Source organism: Trachypithecus francoisi, unplaced genomic scaffold, assembly GCF_009764315.1.
Source record: "Trachypithecus francoisi isolate TF-2019V2 unplaced genomic scaffold, Tfra_2.0 Contig00236, whole genome shotgun sequence".
Taxonomy (NCBI): Eukaryota; Metazoa; Chordata; class Mammalia; order Primates; family Cercopithecidae; genus Trachypithecus; species Trachypithecus francoisi.
In genome coordinates this window covers 256908-278323 of record NW_022680519.1, presented here as the reverse complement: position 1 = coordinate 278323, position 21416 = coordinate 256908, and the positions used below count along the sequence as shown (strand labels likewise).

Below are 21416 nucleotides of genomic sequence, written 5' to 3'. Positions count from 1 at the left end.
GTGTGAAGAGGAAAAAGAGGCTCCCTCCTTGTATATTATCTTTGCATTCCCCAGGTAGCAGGTCCTATATGAACCATTTATGTTTCATCATGGAACTCTTTTGGACATCATTATTTCCATTAGCTTCAGTTAACATCCCATAGCAAGGGTGTAATTGCCTCTGCTGACAAAAAAGGTCAAACTCGATAAACTATTCTGAGATTTATTCTGCGCCAAATATGAGTGACTACTGGCCGTAGCACAGCCCTCAGGAGATCCTGAGAACATGTGCCCAGGGTTGTTGAGTTAGATTGGCTTTATGCATTTTAGGGAGCCATAAGACACCCCTCAACACATGTAAGATGGACATTGGTTCAGCCAAGAAAGGTGACACTCTTCAAAGTGGGGGCTTCTAGGTCGTAGACAGATGCATAGATTTTCTCATTGGAAATTGGTTGAAAGAGTTCAGTTATTGTTACAGTAGGTAGCTAGTCAGGCATAAGCAGGGCAGGAAAGGCTCTCCCCAACCCCACCAGGAATGTCAGGCGAGTATCAGGTGGTTAGTAAACTGTCTCTCTAAAATAATAATTGGTCACAGCACCAGGGAAAGGCCGTCTCCCAGTAAATAGAAAATACCTAAAACTGGTGGTCAGCAGCTTCCCAGTACGATCTCAGCAGGTGAGTGAGCGGGCTCAAGCATGCACACTAAGAGGCAAAACGGCGGAGTTTAACTGGTCTACAACCTTCCTGGAACACGCGACTGGTAAGGGAAGAACGCCTCAAGTGAGCATGCGTACAACTCCAGTAAACACACTGCGCATGCTCCCCTCCCGAGGGCCCGCAGGCCCCTGTGCATGTGACAGCCCACCCCAAAGGAAGACTCAGGGGAGAAGTCTTCCCTGACTTTAGACTGTAGACTACAGTCTAAAGGTCAGTGCATAAAACCGCAAGTCTAAACGCCAAACCATGCACCTGATCTCTTAGGTCAGCTACTTGGCCATCTTCCAAGTATACTTTCCTTCTTTTCACTCCTGATCTAAAACTTTTTTTTTTTTTTTTTTTTTTGGAGACAGAGTTTCACTCTTGTTGCCCAGGCTGGAGTGCAATGGCGTGATCTCGGCTCACTGCAACCTCTGCCTCCTGGGTTCAAGCGATTCTCCTGCCTCAGCCTCCCCAGTAGCTGGGATTACAGGCACCCGCCACCATGCCCAGCAATTTTTTTTGTATTTTTAGTAGAGACAGGGTTTCACCATGTTGGACAGGCTGGTCTCGAACTCCTGATCTCAGATGATCCGCCCACCCTGGCCTCCCAAAGTTCTGGGATTACAGGCGTGAGCCACAGTGCGTGGCCTCAATTGTTCTTAAACTTCTCCAGTCTGAGGCAAATGAAGAAAACTGGCATGGAGCCCCTTAATGCTGGGGGACCAGTTGGGGCTCCCTGTGGCCCACCCAACCTTTGATCATGTTGTAAAGACTTTTTGCTTTAATTCCATCAATTTTCCTTTTCTTTGTTTCATTTCTTAATAATTATCTAAACATTCCAGCCTGGCCAACATTGAGACACCCCGTCTCTACTAAAAATACAAAAAATGTAGCCGGGTGTGATGGCACTCACCTGTAATCCCAGCTACTCGGGAGGTTGAGGCAGAAGAATTGCTCGAACCTGGGAGGCGGAGGTTGCAGTGAGCTGAGATCTTGACACTGCACATCAGCCTGGGCAACAAGAATGAAACTCCATCTCCAAAAAAAAATTAATAATAATAATAAAATTATTATCTGAAGATTTCCACCCTTCTGGCATGAGCTGTTTGACTCACTTTTCCCTTCCCTGTTTTTGTTTGTTAATTTATTAATTTTACTTGTTAATTGGTGAAAGGAAACCAAAATCCCCAAGCCAAGGGGAAAAGGCAAGCTGGGAACTGCATCAGAAAAACTGCCTCCCATTTTTTCCTAAATAAGACAGCTATGAAGACAAAAACCAACAAAGAAACAAAACAAAACAAAAAAACTACATACCGCTTTCACAATTTGCACACAAAGAAAATTTTTGTGCACCTCAAGATCTTTACCCTAAAACTGTTCTGTTCACTTTCACCTTGGCTTATCTTCAGAGATGTAGGACAAAGGAGAGACAGAAGTGAAAGTCAGCCCTCTGCTCACCTGAGACAAATGCATATGTGATAGCTTCCCCTGCCCTATTGTTTACGCAAACATGCAGATTCACTGAACAGGCATCAGTCACTATTCCTCTGCCCACCACCGCCACCCCCCAATCCCCGTCACATGTAAATTGTGTATTCTGATCAAAGACGGAAAAGAATGCAACCTTTTGTGTCTTGTCCATCCATGAGCTGGAATCCCCCACTTTGAGTTATCTCACCTTTTTGGACTGAAACAATGTACATCTTACATGTATTGATCGATGTCTCATGTCTCCCTAAAATGTAGAAAACCAAGCTGTACTCTGACCACACTGGGCACATGTTCTCAGGATCTCCTGAAGTCTGTGTCATGGGCGGCCATGGCCACTCATATTTGGCTCAGAATAAATCTCTTAAATAATTTTACAGTTTGTCTCTTTTCGTTGACACCCTAGTCTTTTAGTAGCATCTGTAAGACCCATGAGGGAAAGCTACAACAGCAAATTTGATAAGTTTTGTCAAACCATCGTTTGATTCTGCAAGAGTAATGTCACCTGGGGTGCTCTTGTAGAAAGGGAAACTTGAACCACAACATTTATAGAAATAAAGCTTTCCTTTCCAAATGTGTGAACCTCACAGTTCTTCAACTAACATCGTTAATACACCGAGAATCTACTGTGAACCCAAAATGTCTGAGACAGGTCTCAGTTAATTTAGAAAGTTTATTTTGCCAGGGTTGAGAACATGCACCCGTGACACAGCCTCAGGAAGTCCTGACGACATGTGCCCAAGGTGCTCAGGGCACAGCTTGCTTTTATACATTTTAGGGAGGCATGAGACATCAGTCATTATGTGTAAGACATACATGGGTTCAGTTCAGTAATTCAGGACAACTTGAAGTGGGGGCTTTCAGATTAGAAGTAGATACGAGACAAAAGGTTACATTCTTTTGCGTCTTTGATCAGCTTTCCACTGAATACACAATTTAGGTTGGCTCAATGAATCTGCACTTGTACATAAGCAATGGCACAGAGGAAGTTATCAGATCAGCATTTGTCTCAGGGGAGCCTTGGAAGGATGACTTTGAGTTGCGTCTGTCCTTTGTCCACAAGGAATTTCATTAAGCACAAATTGTGAGGGGAGTAAGTAGCTTCTTATCTTTGTAGCTGTCTTATTTAAGAATCAAATGGGAGACAGGCTTGCCTGACACAGTTCCCAGCTTGACTTTTCCCTCGGCTTAGTGATTTTGGGGTCCTGAGATTTATTTTCCTTTAACAGAATGACCTGAATGATATAGTTTGGCTGTGTCCCCACCCAAAGGTCATCTTGAATTGTATCTCCCATAATTCCCATTGTTGTGGGAGGGACCTGGTGGGAGATAATTGAATTATGGTGGCGATTTCCTCCATATTGTTCTTGTGGTAGTGAATAAGTCTCACGAGATCTGATGGTTTTATAAGGAGAAACCCCTTTTGCTTGGCTCTCTTTCTTTGCCTACTGCCATCCATGTAAGATGTGACTTGTTCCTCCTTGCCTTCCTCCATGATCGTGAGGCTTCCCCAGTCACGTGGAACTGTAAGTCTAATTACCCCTCTTTCTTTTGTAAATTGCCCAGTCTCGGGTGTGTCTTTATCAGCAGCATGAAAATGGACTAATACATTGGGTAATGGGCATATCCAGCTGGTGAATATCCCGGTCATCATAAAGCCAATCCCACATGGCTTGCATATGAAGCACATCAGCTGTTTTATCAGGGGTGCTCCACTTGGCATTTTATAGGGAAGGCTGGACAGTCCCCTTCTCAGGATAAACAGACCTTGTGGTGGTGTTTACCCAGTCCACCAGGCTGGCCATTTCCTCTGGAAAAACTTCCTGGGCATCTGGGTCCTAGACACTCATCAGCAAGTGTTTAACAGTGAGTGAGCTGCAGGCCCTGCACCAACCCAAACATGCTCTTTCTGTGGCATTTAAAAATTAAACATATTGGCTGGGCAGAGTGGATGACGCCTGTAATCCCAGCACTTTGGGAGGCCAAAGTGGGCAGATCACCTAAGGTCAGGAGTTCAAGAGCAGTCTGGCCAATATGGTGAAACTCCATCTCTACCAAAAAATAGAAAAATTAGCCAGGCATGGTGGCGTGTGCCTGTCATCCCAGCTTCTGAGGAGGCTGAGGTGGGAGAATCACTTGAACCCCAGAGGTGAAGGTTGGGATGAGCTGAGATCACGCCACTGCACTCCAGCCTGGGTGACAGAATGAGACCCTTTCTCAAAAAAAAAAAAAAAAAAAAAAAAATTAAACATACTGTTCTTAGTCATTCTTACAACCCATTTTTAGAAAAGGGAACTCAGGAAGCTGACGATACCAATCTAGAAGACAAACCAATTCCTTTTCAAGCTTGTCCAACCCACAGCCTCCGGGCTGCACGTGGCTCAGGACAGCTTTGAATGTGGCCCAACACAAATTTGTAAACTTTCTGAAAACATTATGAGATTTTCTTGCCTTTTTTTTCTCATCAGCTATCATTAGTGTTTGTGTATTTTATGCATGGCCCGAGACCATTTTTCTTCCAATGTGGTCCAGGGAAGCCAGAAGATTGAACAGCCCTGTAAATACCCTCTGAGTTTAGTAGTTACTTGGTTTTGCCCTTCCTCCACATGTCTATCTTCTTGGTAATCACAGGTCTCAGAGGTAACTTTTGGTTGGCCTGGCTTAATTTTTCCTTTTGTAGGAAGCTTTGAGGTGACTGGCCTGATCTGAGACAGACCCACATCTGAGCTTGGTGCAGCCTTCACGCCCAAGCCAGCACTCTTTTACTTTCATTTTAGTAACTACAGAGGCAGTAAGCAAGCGATTGAATAGTTCACTTTTTCCTTATTAATTTGCATTTCCTATATATCCAGTGAACTAAATTCCCTGGGAGTATGAGTAGGATCCATCTCTAAATTTGTCTGGTGGCTTTGACCTTTAGTGACTGAAGACAAGCCAGCTGCATCTCCTTACTGATAGAGGAACTAGAAAGAAATTATTCAGGCAGATAGTGAGGCTAAAATAGTCCTTGGCAGAATTCCCTTTTAAAAAAGGAGCCCCCAAATCATTTCTTTTTAACAAAGAGCAGCCTGGAAAATCGAGCTGCAGGCATAGATAAGCAAGCTGGAAGCTCGCATAGGTAAATGCTGGCAGCTGTGCCAATGGAAAAGCGCTACCTGGAAGCCAGGTATGTTCAACATGGAGGCTCCATCTTCCCTTTTCTTTGTCACCACATGTACAGTAAAAAACCAGAGGCCAGGCACAGTGGCTCACACCTGTAATCTCAGCACTTTGGGAGGCCAAGGTGGGAGGATCATCTGAGGTTAGGAGTTTGAGACCAGCCTGCCCAACATGGTGAAACCCCGTCTCTACTTAAAAAAACGCAAAAATTAACCAGGCGTGGTGGCACACGCCTGTAATTCCAGCTACTCAGGAGGCTGAAGCAGGAGAATCGCTTGAACCCGGGAGGCAAAGGTTGAATTAGGCAGAGGTCACGCCACTGCACCCCAGCCTGGGCAACATGAGTGAAACTCCGTCTCAAAAAAACAAAACAAAACAAAACAAAAAACAAAACAAACAAAGGCAACATGGCACTAGCCAGGTAAATAATCCATCTGCATAATAAAAGATTAGGCACCAAGGTGGACAGATTACCTGAGGTTAGGAGTTTGAGACCAGCCTGACCAACGTGGAGAAACCCCATCTCTACTAAAAATACGAAATTAGCCAGGTATGGTGGCAGTCATCCCAGCTACTCAGGAGGCTGAGGCAGGAGAATCGCTTGAACCTGGGAGGCGGTGAGCCGAGATGGCGCCATTGCACTCCAGCCTGGGCAACAAGAGCAAAATTCTATCTCAAAAAAAAAAAAAGATTAGGCCAGCTTTTCATGCCCTATGCAAATGACACACCTAGTCCTGACCAGTTTTACGTGCCCTATGCAAATGGTACATCTGGTTCAACCAATGTTTTGCGTCCTATGTAAATCATACACCACCTCCTCAAGCTCATCTATAAAACTTGCTGCGTTTCAGCACAGAAGCAGCAACCCAGTTCTCCAGGACCCCGCTGTGCTGCAGAGAGCTCTTCTCTTTCTTTTGCCTATTAAATTTCTGCTCTCAACCTCATTCTGTGTGTCCACGTCCTCGTTTTCTGTGGCCATGAGACAATGAATCTCGAGTATTTACCCGAGTAAATACTCGAGTATGATGCCGCTTCAGTACCATGTGTGACCACGTGGCCACCCAAAAATCAAAGGTTTCTCATTCCCACCTCTTTATTTTTCTTTCTCCAATGAGTTTCGTCTGTATAAGTTTCCATTTATTTTAAAGTGACCTTTAAATAGCCTGTAAACATTACATTTTCTTTGGCAAAAACCACATCTTTGTGTTTTTATAAACCTCACCAAAAATACATCTTACTCTCCTACTATCCCAACTCCCAGTAACCCTAATTTCCAATGCAAAACCTGGGATTACCTAATTTAATCTAACATTGATACAGGACCGCTGGGCTCCCGGCTAAACTACAACCTCAAGTCTGGAAGCTCAGCCCTATGTGAAAGCAGCTGTCCTCGTTTTTCTGCCCAAATGATTGCCTTTCTGGCCTGCCCTGCCCCTATCCGGTGCCCATAAAGACCAGACCAGCTGGCAGGAAAAAAAAAAGAAAGAAAGAAAAAGAAAAAAGCAACACAAGCAGCTGACTGGCAGGGATACAAGCTGCTGAGCGGTGAGCAGAGAAGTAACTGAGCATTGGAGACCACAGATAAACATGACTAACTTCAGACGGTGTGGTTTTGGAGGGGAGCCCAGCCAGAGAAGGCTAGGCTTCAGAGAAACATCACCTTCTTCACACACCACCCCCTTTCCAGCTCCTCTTCCACCGAGAGCCACTTCCACTGCTCAGTAAAGTCCTCCACATTCATCATCTTTCAAACAGTTTGTGTGACCTGATGATTCTTGGATACCAAACAAGAACTCGGTGTCAAAAAGGACAGGTGCAGAAGGCTGTCACCTTGACCCTTCACTGAGCTGTTAACACAAAGCTGTCCATAAACTGCAGGCTGAGTAACATGAGTCACTCCAGTTCCTGCCCACGAAGGGGGTCAAGGTCAAGGGAACAGTCCCGTCTAACATGACTAAGATTTTAAACCACTGGACAGGATTTTGAAATTAAATTTATCAAATTAGTATTACCAAAGATTACTAAAGGCATGTAAATTAAAATCATCTGAGCTAGCTTCTGGTTGTCTGATAAGCACTTACTTTTCTTTAAGCCATTTGATTAGAGCTCTTTCATGTAATTTGGTACTGAAATATTACTTCCTCACCACATATAGAAACTTACAGACAATGGGCCGGGCGCGGTGGCTCAAGCCTGTCATCCAGCACTTTGGGAGGCTGAGACGGGCGGATCACGAGGTCAGGAGATTGAGACCATCCGGGCTAACACGGTGAAACCCCGTCTCTACTAAAAATACAAAAAATGAGCCGGGCGTTGTGGCGGGCGCCTGTAGTCCCAGCTACTCGGGAGGCTGAGGCAGGAGAATGACGCAAATCCGGGAGGCGGAGCTTGCAGTGAGCTGAGATCTGGCCACTGCACTCCAGCCTGGGTGACAGAGCGAGACTCCGTCTCAAAAAAAATAAAATAAAATTACAGGAGCCAGCAAAAGTTGAAGGAGAGAATTACCATCCCAGGCCTTTTCAAAAGAGGAAAAGCTCTGAGGCAAGCAGGATGTAGCAGAAGTTGAACCCCTAAGATGTCAGTCTGAAGAATTTCAATAAAAGATTATGGAATTCAAAAATTAAAAACTTCTTGCAGTTTCACTAAGAGTACATCAGTATTTTAAGAAAATCTTGTTCTAACCAATTATCTCCTTTTGCATTACTGTATTTTTATTATTGAAGTCCAATACCTAGAATGATTATAATTTCCTTTTAGTTATAGCAAACTTAATTACATACAAAATTTTTGAATTCCTTTTTGCAGACTGTATTATGACATGCACAGACCATATACAACCTGCTTGAACTTTCTGTTCCGTCCTAAACATATCTCCTAAACAACCAGTATTTTATGTGAAAAGAAAAATTAAACATACAAGATTCTTTCTCATACAAAATTATTTTTCTTTTAACATTTCTTACCAAAAATACCTCCTTGTAACTTTTTTTTTTTTTTTGAGCAGAGTAGTCTCGCTCTGCCACCCAACCTGGAGTACAGTGGCACAATCTCGGCTCGCTGCAACCTCTGCCTCCCGGGTTCAAGCAATTCTCCTGCCTCAGCCTCCTGAGTAGCTGGGATTACAGGCACATGCCACCATGCCTGACTAATTTTTGTATTTTTAGTAAAGATGGGGTGTCACTGTGTTGGTCAGGCTGGTCTCAAACTCCTGACCTCATGATCTGCCTGCCTCAGCCTCCCAAAGTGCTGGGATTACAGATGTGACCCACTGCACCCGGCCTACTTTCTTTACATCCCTTATTTCTTGGTTCCTTTTACTGTATTTCATAAATAACCCTTAAATAAACCTGGAATCTGGCTGGGTGCAGTGGCTCACACCTGTTATCCCAGCACTTTGGGAGGCTTAGGTGGGTGGATCACCTGAGATTAGGAGTTCGAAACCAGCCTGGCCAACATGGCGAGACTCCTATCTCTACTAAAAATACAAAAATTAGCCAGGCGTGGTGGTGGACACCTGTAATCCCAGCTACTAGGGAGGCTGAGGCAGGAGAATCGCTTGAACCTGGGAGATGGAGGATGCGGTGAGCTGAGGTTGCACCACTGCACTCCAGCCTGGGAGACAGAGCGAGGCTCCATCTCAAAAAATATAAATAAATAAACATGGAATTAGAATGAAAATAACTTAGATTTGAATAAGAACATATTTTTTAGAAAAGTTTTTCTATAATTTTTTAACATTGAAAATGACCCAGATATTTAATTAATATCTATTATTTAACTTTAGAATCTAAATTATGTTTATTTACAAGCATTTGTTTCATTACATTTACCTAATTAATTTTGTAAAATGTTTTACCTAGATCATCTGTGAAAACTGTGATAGTCATCGTTTAAAGTTATTTCCCTGTTAACCATTTTCATAGTCTATGAATTTTGTGTTTACCTAAGCAAAAATTTTAAAGTCGGATATATAGATATTTTACTGATAACTTGGGATTTAGCTATTTGTATTACACTAATCACATTAAACGTCTTATTTATCAAAAAGTACACAAACAGAGATTATTCTGTTTCATGCTGGGTTGCTGGGTTTATAGTTTTATAAGCCATATGCCAAATTTTGACACCTTATAATATCTGTCGAAGGTAAATATGAAACTGCTTGATCAGTAAATGGAAACAAACATGTATGCTGACAATTTTTAAAATATTTCTAATACTATTGTACCAATAATTTTAAAGCCAGCTTATTTATTAAATATTTATGTAAGTCATGTGAACTTGAAAAGCGTTTTGGCTTAGTATTTAATTTATGAATACTCTTTAACTTGAAGCCAATGTGACACTTCATGGCTAAAGCACATAAAAAAAAATGTATGTACACATATTTGCACGTACATAAAGAAATCAAACACACATACACACTCATACAAAGATCCTATAGCTTTTGCTTCAGAACTCTAGCCAAGAGATATCAACACAAACTCACCAGTTTACACAAACAAAAAGGTTGGATCCCAAAAGTGACTTCTATCTCAACAGCAATGGAGAAGTAACAGAAAGGCCAGGAGTGGTGGTTCACGCCTCTAATCCCACCACTTTGGGAAGCCGAGGCAGGTGGATCACTTGAGGTCAGGAGTTCGAGACCAGCCTGGTCAACATGGTGAGGGCCTGTCTCCACTAAAAATACAAAAATTAGGTAGACGTGGTGGTGCACATCTGTAATCCCAGTTACTTGGGAGGCTGAGGCAGGAGAATTGCTTGAACCTGGAAGGGAGAGGCTGCAGTAGATCGCACCATTGCACTCCAGCCTGGGTGACAGAGCAAGACTCTGTCTCAAAAAAAAAAGAAAGAGAAAGAAAGAAAAGAAAAAAAAGTAAACAGAAGATTTAAAGTAGGCAGAAAAGAAAATAGCAAAATAGAGGACTTAGGAACTGAATGGTTGCAGGTTGAACTTTGGGCTGGAATTTTCTCTAATGTCATGTGTGCAGCGGTTTAAAGTGTGAACAAGCACAGACATGATATGTAACAAGGAAGCTTTTTGTCTCACCTGGCATGCCCTCAAGCTTTTCCCACTGACAAAAATACTTGCAAGTAGAGGAACCATAAAACCAAAAGGGGTGCCCAAATGGGGGTCGTTCTCTCTGCCTTTCCTCATTCTTACAAGCTATGTCTCCCACTTTTTTAAAGAACGAGGAACTCATCTGTGGCCTAGGTTTTAGTAGGGTGGATTGAAGTGTGCTGGCTGTGGCAGGGACTACACTGTGTGTCACCACTGAGTCATTCTACCCTTTTACCTGTCTCCGTTTCTCTCTCCAGAGGTCTAGACCTCCGAGAGGGCTCAACATAGCAAGTGATGAGCTCCTACACCTGTCTCCTGGATGAGCCTCTTAGAATTACTTCTGTTGTGTGGTTCCCTGTAGGGTCACTGCACATCATGGCGGGAGTGAATCCCCCAGACACTCCCACTCAACCCCTACCACCCAGGGGTGTTTTTGGTTCGGAGAAGCAAAGCCCCCTTTCTTTTACAAGCTGAGGAGCTCAGCCTCTCATTTATCTATGAAAGTGGCAGTTCAGTTCCTCACGCAAATGCACACACAGGCCAATCGAGATTAATTTGAGGGGAAAAAGGCAGTGGAGAAGACCCTTTATAATGCACCACCAAACCTAATTTACGATCCTATATGACAACTTCCTAGGAGGAAAAAAAAGAGAAGAAGAAAGAAAAACAGCTCAGAATGAATCAAGGACAATCAACCTAATGGAAGGTCCAGAGCTCTGGAGGACTCACCGGTTCCACTGGAGGAGAAACCTAAAGCCAGAGAGGGCTTCCAATAGCCCCGCTGGTACCTTAGCTCCGGGTTCAGGCAACTGCATCAAGGATTCTGAGTCTTTTCTGAGGCCCCACGTGTAGGGCACCAATTACTGTCCACGAAAAGAGTCAAACTCTGTAAAATATTTGAAGAGTTATTCATTTAACCAACGGCTCACAACACAGCCCCGAGGAGGTCCTGAGAACAAGTGCCCAAGGTGGTTGGGTGACAGCTTGGATTTATACAATTTATGGGGAAAGGAGACATCAATCAATACATGTCAGATGTACATTGGCTTAGTCCAGAAAGGTGGGATTCCATTCAAAGGGGGGGGCTTCCAGGTCATAGGTGGATTCCAAGGATTTCTGATTAAAGACCTGTAATCAATAGAAAGGTAATGCCTGGGTGAGAATAAGGCGTTGTGGAGACCAACGTTTTTATTATGCACATGTAGCCCACAGGCAGCAGGCTTCAGAGAACTAGATAGTAAATGTTCTTATTAGACTTAAAATGGTGCCAAACTCTTGCTTAACCTTTCCTATTTTACAAAAAATAAAAAATATTATTTTTTATTATCAGAAAAAAATAATAATTTTACAGTGGAGATCTCCAACAGACACCACTTAATCCAGGTGATGAAATTTAGCATCACCAGGACAGGACATAAAAACATCATGCACTCCGTAACATGACACACTGAAAACTTACATCAATTCTGACGATTTTTTTTTGTTTTTGCCAAAAATGCATAACCTCAGTCTAATCATGAGAAAACACCAGACAAAACCAAACTGAAGTCAGGGCACAGTGGCTCATGCCTGTAATCTCAGCACTTTGGGAGGCCGAGGTGGGGGGATCACCTGACGTCAGGAGTTTGAGACCAGTCTGGCCAACAAGGTTAAACCCTTTCTCTCATAAAAATACAAAAATTAGCCAGGTGCAATGGCGGGGGGTACCTCTACTACCAGCTATTGCGGAGGCTGAGGCACAAGAATTGCTTGAACCTGGGAGGCAGAGGTTGCAGTGAGCCAAGATCAGGCCATTGCACTCCAGCCTGGGGGACAGAGGGAGACTCTGTCTCAAAACAAACAAACAAACAAAAACTGAAGAACAATCTATAAAACAATTGACCATTACTTAGATTGGATAGTGGAACAGAATATCAAATGCATCCATTTATTTTCAACATTTTGTTTGTTTTTAATTAAGCTGCCTCCCGCACTACTGTATGTCTGGATTTTATGTTTATTTTCCCATTCAGAAAGCCTGTCTTTTTAAAAAGGAATTTTAATCCGTCCATGTTTATTATGACCACTGTTATATTTGGATTGAGTCCTGCAGTTTTGTTTCATATTATTTTCCCTTTTTTACATATATCAGACTTTTCTACTTCTCAGTGTAATTCTTTCCCACCCACCTCCGATTGCATGAATCAGGTTTTCTTCAATTCACACATTTCCCATTAAGGTTCTGAACTTGTACAATCTTTTCTAGTTTTCTGGTGGTAACCACCTTTAAACTGTCAGCACACATATTAAGCTATATTTCTATCAAATATAAAGATAGTCATTACCTATGTCTTCTTCCCAGAAGAAACAAAAACATGAACATATGTCATTCTCTCTTTCTGCTCTGCTCTTTCAATTACCTCCCATGTGAAATGTTAATTCCAGATTATTTTCACAACTATGCACTAACACATTCAGACTTTGTTTATACATTTATTTATTCAGCACTGCTTCCTGTGTACTCTCTTCTTTTTAGTAGTAGTAGTAGTAGTAGTATAGTAGTAGTAGTAGTAGTAGTAGTATTTTGAGACAGGGTTTTGCTCTGTCACCCAGGCTGGAGTGCATTCGTGTAATCACAGCTCACTGCAGCTTCAGTCTCCTGGGCTCAAGTGATCCTCCCACTTCAGCTTTCTGAGTAGCTGGGACTACAGGCATGCGCCACTGCACTCAGCAATTTAAAACAAATTTTTAGTAGAGATGAGATTGCACTATGTTGTCCAGGTTGGTCTTGAACTCCAAAACCCAAGCGATCCTCCCACCTCAGCCTCCCAAAATGCTGTGGTTACAGGCGTGAGCCACTGTGCTTGGCTACTCTCACCTTTCTTGGATTACATTCCATTTTGCGGGAGTCAATCAACCAACTTTTTCCTCAAAGGTCTTTGAGGGATAACATTTTTGAGCATTTGCAAATTTGAAACACTCTGTAAAGACGAAAAATGGCACATTCATTTCTTCAGTCTCTTCATACCTGAGGTGATACGGTTTGGCTGTGTCCCCACCCGAAGCTCATCTTCAGTTGTAGCTCCCATAATTGGTACGTGTTGCAGGAGGAACCCAGTGAAAGAGAATTGAATCGTGGGGGTGGTTTTCCTCGTACTGTTCTCATGGTAGTGAATAAGCCTCATGAGATCTGATGGTTTTATGAGAGGTTTCCCCTTTCACTTGGCTCTTTTTTCTCTCTTGCCTGCCACCATGTGAGACATGCCTTTTGCCTTCCACCATGACTGTGAGGCCTCCCCAGTGATGTGGAACTGTGAGTCCATTAAACCTCTTTCCTTTATCAATTACCCAGTCTTAGGTATGTCTTTATCAGCAGCATGAGAGTAGTACCTGAGGAATATGTTCTTTCTGGCAAACATGCAGGGCAGCAAACACAAAGGCACTCTGGGGCTGTTTCTTACATCTCCCTTCTACCACCTTAACAATTCTCCAAAATATTGCCACGAGTTTTGGAAAATATAATAATGAAGGAAGGGTTTGCTCCCATCACTGTGTTGCGAGCTCTCTGGCAAAACCACAAATCCCAGAAAATCCCTTCTCAGACACCTTCCAGAACTCATGTCTTTAAGGTTCATGGTAGGAGGCTTTCCGTGGGGGAACGTCCCTGATGAAGACTCTGTCTGTCCTTCACTCTCTCTCAATTCCCCCAGTCCTCTAATATGTGGCTTTTCATGTCCCAGCATGGGATGATGGACAGATCAGGGCAGATGGTTTGAGTAAGACTCCTACTTCACCTACCTCATGTTTCTTATGCATTCATTTAACACCTTTATTTTGTCAGCATTTTATTTTTATTTTTAATTGACAAATATGTGTATTGCCAAATGCCTTCCTTCAATTAATTATTGTTTTAGTCATGTTTCTTTATTTGTTCTTAAATGTTGACTCTTCACCATTTTTCTTATTTTGTGTTTAAGGAATCATAATTAACTGCAATTGATGATGCTTACAACAACAACATTTGTAATAATAATATTTATTGACTGCTTATTCTACACAAGGTGATTTCTCATTAATAATGCATGTAATCCTCATAGCTACTCTGTGAAGTAGACACTGGTTTTCTCATTTTACACATGAAGAAACCAAATCACAGGGATGATATAGCTACCAGGAAGCAAAGTCAAGAACTTCAGCCCAGAATTTTTTCTCATAACCAGATGTGTATTGGACAGGAAGAGAAAAGAAGGAAAGAGAGAAAATCAAGAAGTCAATCTGACTATAATAGTACTACTTCAAGTTTTATGTGACCCTCTGCCTCATGAAAAAATAAGTACTTATCATGATTTATTAGAAAGCTAGCATGCCTGGGTATAGAATCTGCAAGCAAAAGTTTCTAACTTATGACATTGGACCTGATGCTTCCATGAATTCTAGGAACAAAAACTCTACAAGAATCTGCTGAAGTCACCTTGATCTGCTCTTTCCCTTGGCCAACAGCACAATTATATACTAGAAAAAACTGCACAACAAATGCTCCCCTCCAGGTTCACTGTTATATATGGACCCACTTTAATTTCACTGAGCTCTTGAAAGAACTGATTTCTGAGGCTAGGACAGTGGGTGAGGCCATCAGTTTTTATCCCAAATGGAATGAATCAGTCAGGTGAGCTCTGCTCCTGTGACCATTGTAACAGTAAGTTTGTGGCGGGTAACACACGGTCCCCATGGTCTCAGGGAGCTGTGGGAAGGATGTCATCTTCCTTGTCACACCCACAGAAGGGGAAGGTCCCACAGCATGGCTGCAGCCATGGTTTCCAAATTGTGTTGAACACAGAGAACTGCTGTGGGACAGGTGTTAGTGTCCTACGATGCTCTTTTATGGCTGCCTCCATCTTCTTGATCACGGAGTCAAATAATGGTTCATTGTCAGGGTTCAGTGGAAGGGCTTCCGAAGGGTCTCTTGAGATGTCAAAGAGGAGTGGTGGGTCGTGGTAGGTTACATCCCCTGAACATGAACATATTCCACTCCCATAGCAGGCACCAGTTCCTTCAGGGTAGAATTTAGGAGTCACATAATGAGCTTTCCACACAGTTGCACCTAAAAAGTAAGTTGCATTATGATACCATCTTGGTGGTGATTTTAGGACTCTTTTCATTAAAGATGTTTTTCCCAAATGCTTTTTCTAGTGATTGGTAATACTCTTCTGCACAAAATACACAGCAACAGTAGCATGTCTTCAACTCTAAGAACAATGTACAATTTTACTGCAAACTTGAAGACATTTTTAGAAATCTTGTCATGAGAACATTTGGAGGTAACAGTGACGACCCAGGTGGGAATAGGGTAATTCTGGGAATACCAAATTAAAATTCTACCTCAATCTGATTAGGTACAAACAAAATTAAAAGTGATCCAAGGCTAAATACCACTTTCACATCTGAAATTGACAAAAGTAATTTGGCAAAATTAATCATTCTTTATCCTTTTCTCCTTCCCTCTTCTGTCTTTTCCTCCCTCCTCTTCCCTTCCTCCCTCCTTCTTTCTCGCTCTCTTCTTTCCTTCCTTCCTTCCTCCATTTCTTTTTTCTTCCTTTTCTTTCTTTTCCTCCTTTCTTCCCTTCCTCCCTCGCTCCCTCCTTTCCTCCTTTCCTTCCTTCCCTTCCGTCCCTTCCCCTTCCCCTTCCTTCCTTCCTTCCTTTCCTTCCTCTCTCCCTCCCTCCCTTTCTTCTTTCTTCTGATATGAAATGGTTAGCAAATCTATTTTCAGAGATCAATTTTTTTTTATGTTTTATTATTTACTTATTTATTTATTTTGAGGTAGGCTCTCACTCTGTCGCCCAGGCTGGAGTGTAGTGGCAGCATCTAGGCTCACTGCAACCTCTGCCTCCTGGGTTCAAGTGATTCTCCCACCTCAGCCTCCCTAGTAGCTGGGGTGCCACCATGCCTGGCTGCAGTGATCAATTTTAGATAGAAAACATAAGCATTCCCCAGCCTCTGGTCAATGAGGATTATACCAAAGTCTACTGGTGGAGTCTTGCAGAGAAGCTGTGCGTTCCTACTAAAATTGGATTAAATCATCTAACTGGATTCTTTACCACCTTTGGTTTTTTCCCTCCTTACTGCATGGAGTGCAGCTGTGATGCCTGGAGGAACTGCAGCCACTTTGCAACCATGGGGTGAGACGCATAAGAATGAAAGCTAGTGTGTCAGAGGTGGCTAAGTGGAAACAAAGAATCCTGGTCCAATGACCGTGGTACTGAGCACTGTGTCAGCCCCATGCTCCCGACTTCTGGAATTACGATGAGAAAAAATAATAACAAAAAAATTCTACTGTATAATCCTCTATAGTTAAATTTGGGAGGCTTATGCAGCTTACGGGGCTGTTTTATTTATCATTGATCATGTCCTGCACTCATATAGAATCTTAAAAACATAGGTTTTTACTTATTTTTGTTTTTGTAATTGTTTTATGTGGAACTATCCACATCAAAATGAAGATACATCACACCACAAGTGACTGATCCCATCATAGAAAATTTCTCCTGCAAATAAAGTTAAATCCAACCAAGTAAGAATTCTGGAATTCCATGCAATGACACCAGAAGACCTTTCTTTACAGGTGTAAGGCAATCAATACTATTTGTTCATTTATATTTGTTTGTATTGACTCCCATAGCGTGAATGTGGGACAGAAACAATCACTAGGATGTTAGAACGGAAGGAAGGTGGAGAGAAGCAACCAGCACGCAGGCCACGTTGGAAAATGTGCTTCTCATTGCTAGAATAATTACTTCAGTCATCCCTAAGTTGTGGGTATTCATAGCCTCTCTTTCTCTCTTGTTCTCTCTCTCATGCATACATTCACACAAGCTAATGCATACTTACACACACACATTAATCATTTTTCTTAATTTTCTGTATCCTATAATGTTTTGACTTTTTTTTTTTTTTTTTTTTTTGAGGCAGGGTCTCACTTTGTCACCCAGGCTGGAGTACAGTGGCACGATCACTGCCGACTGCAGCCTCAGACTTCCCACTCAGCCTCCTGAGTAGCTGGACTACAGTTGTATGCCACCATTCCTGGCTAATTCTTTTTTTTTTTTTTCTTTGTAGAGACAGGGTCTTGCAATGTTGCCCAGGCTGATATCAAACTCCTGGGCTCAAATAATCCTCCTACCTTGGCCTCCTAAACTGCTGAGATTACAACTGTAAACCACTGTGCCGGGCTAGTATTTTGACAGCTTGAGGGGCCGTATAGACTTGGGGAAAGGCTGCTCCTCCCAGGGCTAGCTGATTCCTAAAAGTAGTGATATGGTTTGGCTCTGTCCCCACCCTCATCTCACCTTGAATTGCAAGAATCCCCACAGGTCAAGGGCAGAGCCAGGCAGAGATCAGTGAATATGGGGGCAGTTTCTGCCATACTGTTCCCATGGTAAGGAATAAGTTTCACGAGATCTGCTGGTTTTATAAGGCATTTCCCTTTTCGCTTGGCTCTCGTTCTCTCTTGCTTTCCACGTGTAAGATGCGCCTTCTGCCATGACTGCGAGGCCTCCCCAGCCATGTGGAACTGTGAGTCCATGAAATCTCTTTTTCCTTTATAAATGACCCAGTCTGGAGTATGTCTTTATCAGCAGCATGGGAATGGACTAATACAAATAGTAACAACTCACTTAGGAACACACCCTTCCTATGCAAGCAACCACCTCCTTTATCTAACTCTCACACAGTAAGCTGGTATTTGATCTGACCTAAATCAACCAAGCACCGGGTACCAGGCAGCTAGGGACAGTCCCTGTTGCTCCAAACTTCCTGTAATTACTCAAACTCCCAGTCTGGAGCTGTTCACCCTGCCCTGCCGGACCTTTCCCTTGGAAACCCTAATGATAAAGGCTGTGGCCCGGGCTCTTCGTTCCTTCCTGCCTGTGCTTCCGAGCCGAGCCCTGGTGCTTCCCACCGTGAACCTGTGTGGTAGGGTACAGCCCCTTCTCTCGGAAAATCCAAGTCATGAAAATATTGCAATGGCATTGGTCTGTCTGTGTCAACACTCACCTCCCTCAGCTAAAACGCTTGGGTAGATTGGCTGTGGTGGGTCACGCCTGTGGGAGGCGGAGGAGAGAAGATTGCTTGAGCTCAGGAGTTCGAGACCAGCCTGGGCCACATAGTAAGATCTCATCTTTATTTTATAAATATTTTTAAAATTTAAAATGAAACCCTTTGGGCACAAATCTCTCTCACAAACACATCCCCCTAAAATCCTACTGCAGGCCAGGCGCAGTGGCTCACGCCTGTCATCCCAGCACTTTGGGAGGCCGAGGTGGGCAGATCACCTGAGGTCTGGAGTTCAAGATCAGCCTGGCCCACATGGTGAAAGCCCATCTCTACTAAAAGTACAAAAATTAACTGGTTGTGGTGGTGGGCGCCTGTAGCCCCAGTTACTCAGGAGGCTGAGGCAGGAGAATCGCTTGAACCCGGGAGGCAGAGGTTGTGGTGAGCCGAGATTATACCACTGCACTCCACCTGGGTGACAGAGTGAGACCCTATCTCAAAATAAAATAAAATAAAAATCCTACTGCAGTGCGCTGTGTATGTGGCTTTCCCAGCGAAAACGCACCATCGTGGCCGGGCAATATCCGCACATGGTATAACTTCCTCCAGGAGACGAAGGAGACGGGAACAGGGCCCTTATCATCTTTCCACGTGTCCACAGCCTTCATACTTACAGTCCTTCTGATGCCACCTGACCGTGTGCAGATAGACCCCACAGTAGTGGAACAGGAACTCGTGGTCGGAGTGGGACGCCCTTCCTTCCAGCAGGGGCATTAGGTTCCGGCCGTCAATCACTCTTGGGAGAGAAGGGGGCATGTAGAAGGTGATGAGAGAGGCATGGTTCAGTCACGAATTTTATAGCAGAAGAAGGAGGAGGAGGAGAAGGAAAAGGAAGGGGAGGAAGAGAAGGAGGTGAAAGATAAAGAGGAAAAATTTCCTTTTTTGTTTTTTGAAACGGAGTCTTGCTCTGTCGCCCAGGCTGGAGTGCAATGGTGCAATCTCTGCTCACTGCAAACTCTGCCTCCCGGGTTCAAGCAATTCTCCAGCCTCAGCCTCCCAAGTAGCTGGAATTACAGGCACACGCCACCATACCCCGCTAATTTTTGTATTTTTAGTAGAGACGGGGTTTCACCATGTTGGCCAGGCTGGTCTTGAACTCCTGACCTCGTGATCTGCCCGCCTCAGCCTCCCAAAGTGCTAGGATTACAGGCGTGAGCTACCGTGCCCGGCGGAAGAAGGAATTCTTAAAACTTTCTCTTTTGCCCTCATTTTATAACAAAAAGAAAGAGAAACAAAACATTCATTTTCTGAGGTCATGGAAGAAGAGAACAGCTGGAACTATTATCCTGATACCTTGCAAGACAATATGAGTTAATGTTGTGGATTGGAAAAATTAAGCTATATACGCTCTTTTGATTCCAGTAAAACTTCACATTTAATGAATAGATATCACCCCACACGCATGGAATTAAATCGTGAAAGCACAGGATGTATGTGTTCATTTTAAAGCTCATAGACAAGGCCAGGCCCGGTGGCTCACGCCTGTAATCTCAGCACTTTGGGAGGCCAAGGTGGGTGGATCACGAGGCCAAGAGAGCAAGACCATCCTGGCCAACGTGCTGAAACCCCATCTCTACTAAAAATACAAAAATTAGCTGGGCGTGGTGGCGCCGGTCTGTAGTCCCAGCTACTCGGGAGGCTGAGGTAGGAGAATCGCTTGAACCGGGGAGGCAGAGGTTGCACTGAGCCAAGATCACGCCACTGCACTCCAGCCTGGGCGACAGGACGAGACTCTGTCTCAAAAAAAAAAAAAAAAAAACAAACCTCATAGACAAAGTGCAAACCAGAAACAATAATACCATTTAGCACACATGCAATCACACATACGTGTTTTGTTTTTGTTTTTGTTTGAAACAGGTTGTCACCCTGTCACCCAGGCTGGAGTGCAGTGACGAGATCTTGGCTCACTGCAGTCTCCACCTCCCGGGTTCAAGCGATCCTCCCACCTCAGCCTCCCAAGTAGCTGGGATTACAGGCACGTGCCACCAAACCAGACTAATTTTTGTATTTTCAGTAGAGATGGGGTTTCAGCACGTTGGCCAGGCTAGTCTCGAACTCCTGACTTCAAGTGATCCGCCTGCCTCGACTTCCCAAAGTGCTGGGATTACAGGCATGAGCCCCCGCACCTGCTCTATGCATACATGTTTTCATTCAGTAATCATTTAACATTTAATTGTGTAATGATCTAGAAGCTGTGAGGGATGTGATGATGTATGAGAATCAGATCCCATCCATGAGAACAGTCAAACACACACCTTCATAAGTGTAATATGACAAAGAATATTAAGGTATACTCTAAGAAGAAAACAAAATATTCCACCATGCACCAAGGGGAGAAAGACATCTGGCCCTATGGGCAGAATATTGATAATTAAGTAATATACTATGCATATACACACACACATAGAATTATCAAGTATATCCACATATGTTCAAATATATCACCCTAGGTTAGGAGCAACCACTGTTTCCATACCTGTCCTGGGGCAAGATCCCTCCGCCTATATAAGACAGCGTCGGATAGATGTCCATTAGGCTAGTGGGCTCATTGATCACTCTCCCAGCCTCCAAGACCGACGGCCACCGGAATATCCCTGGCACACGGATACCTCCTTCCCATCCTCCCATTCCTTTGCCACCTAAAACCAAAGATTACAACACAACCAAAGATGAGTTAAAACCCAACCATATTGGCCGGGCGCAGTGGCTCAAGCCTGTAATCCCAGCACTTTGGGAGGCTGAGGCGGGTGGATCACTTGAGGACAGGAGTTCAAGACCAGCCTGGCCAACATGGTGAAACCCCGTCTCTGCTAAAATGCAAAAACATCAACTGGGCATGGTGGTGGGCGCCTGTAATTCAAGCTACTTGGGAGGCTGAGGCAGGAGAATTGCTTAAACCCAGGAGGCGGAGGTTGTGGTGAGCCGAGATCACGCCACT

The 21416-nt window shown here is 43.6% G+C and overlaps 2 protein-coding genes across 2 annotated transcripts in view; both read right to left on the bottom strand.

Moving 5' to 3' along the window:
• Positions 1-11250, bottom strand: part of ARSF (arylsulfatase F) — a 73385-nt gene extending 62135 nt beyond the window's left edge. The window contains exon 1 of the mRNA XM_033206743.1: positions 11179-11250. Coding sequence (XP_033062634.1) covers positions 11179-11205 — 27 coding nt within the window. The 5' untranslated portion in view covers positions 11206-11250. The remainder of the gene's footprint in view (positions 1-11178) is intronic.
• A 3145-nt stretch (positions 11251-14395) lies between these two features.
• The window catches only part of ARSH (arylsulfatase family member H), a 45347-nt gene continuing 38326 nt past the window's right edge, over positions 14396-21416 (bottom strand). Inside the window, exons 9-11 of the mRNA XM_033206024.1 lie at positions 20955-21117; positions 19093-19214; positions 14396-15470 (exon numbers count right to left, since the gene is read on the bottom strand). Coding sequence (XP_033061915.1) covers positions 15103-15470; positions 19093-19214; positions 20955-21117 — 653 coding nt within the window. The 3' untranslated portion in view covers positions 14396-15102. The remainder of the gene's footprint in view (positions 15471-19092; positions 19215-20954; positions 21118-21416) is intronic.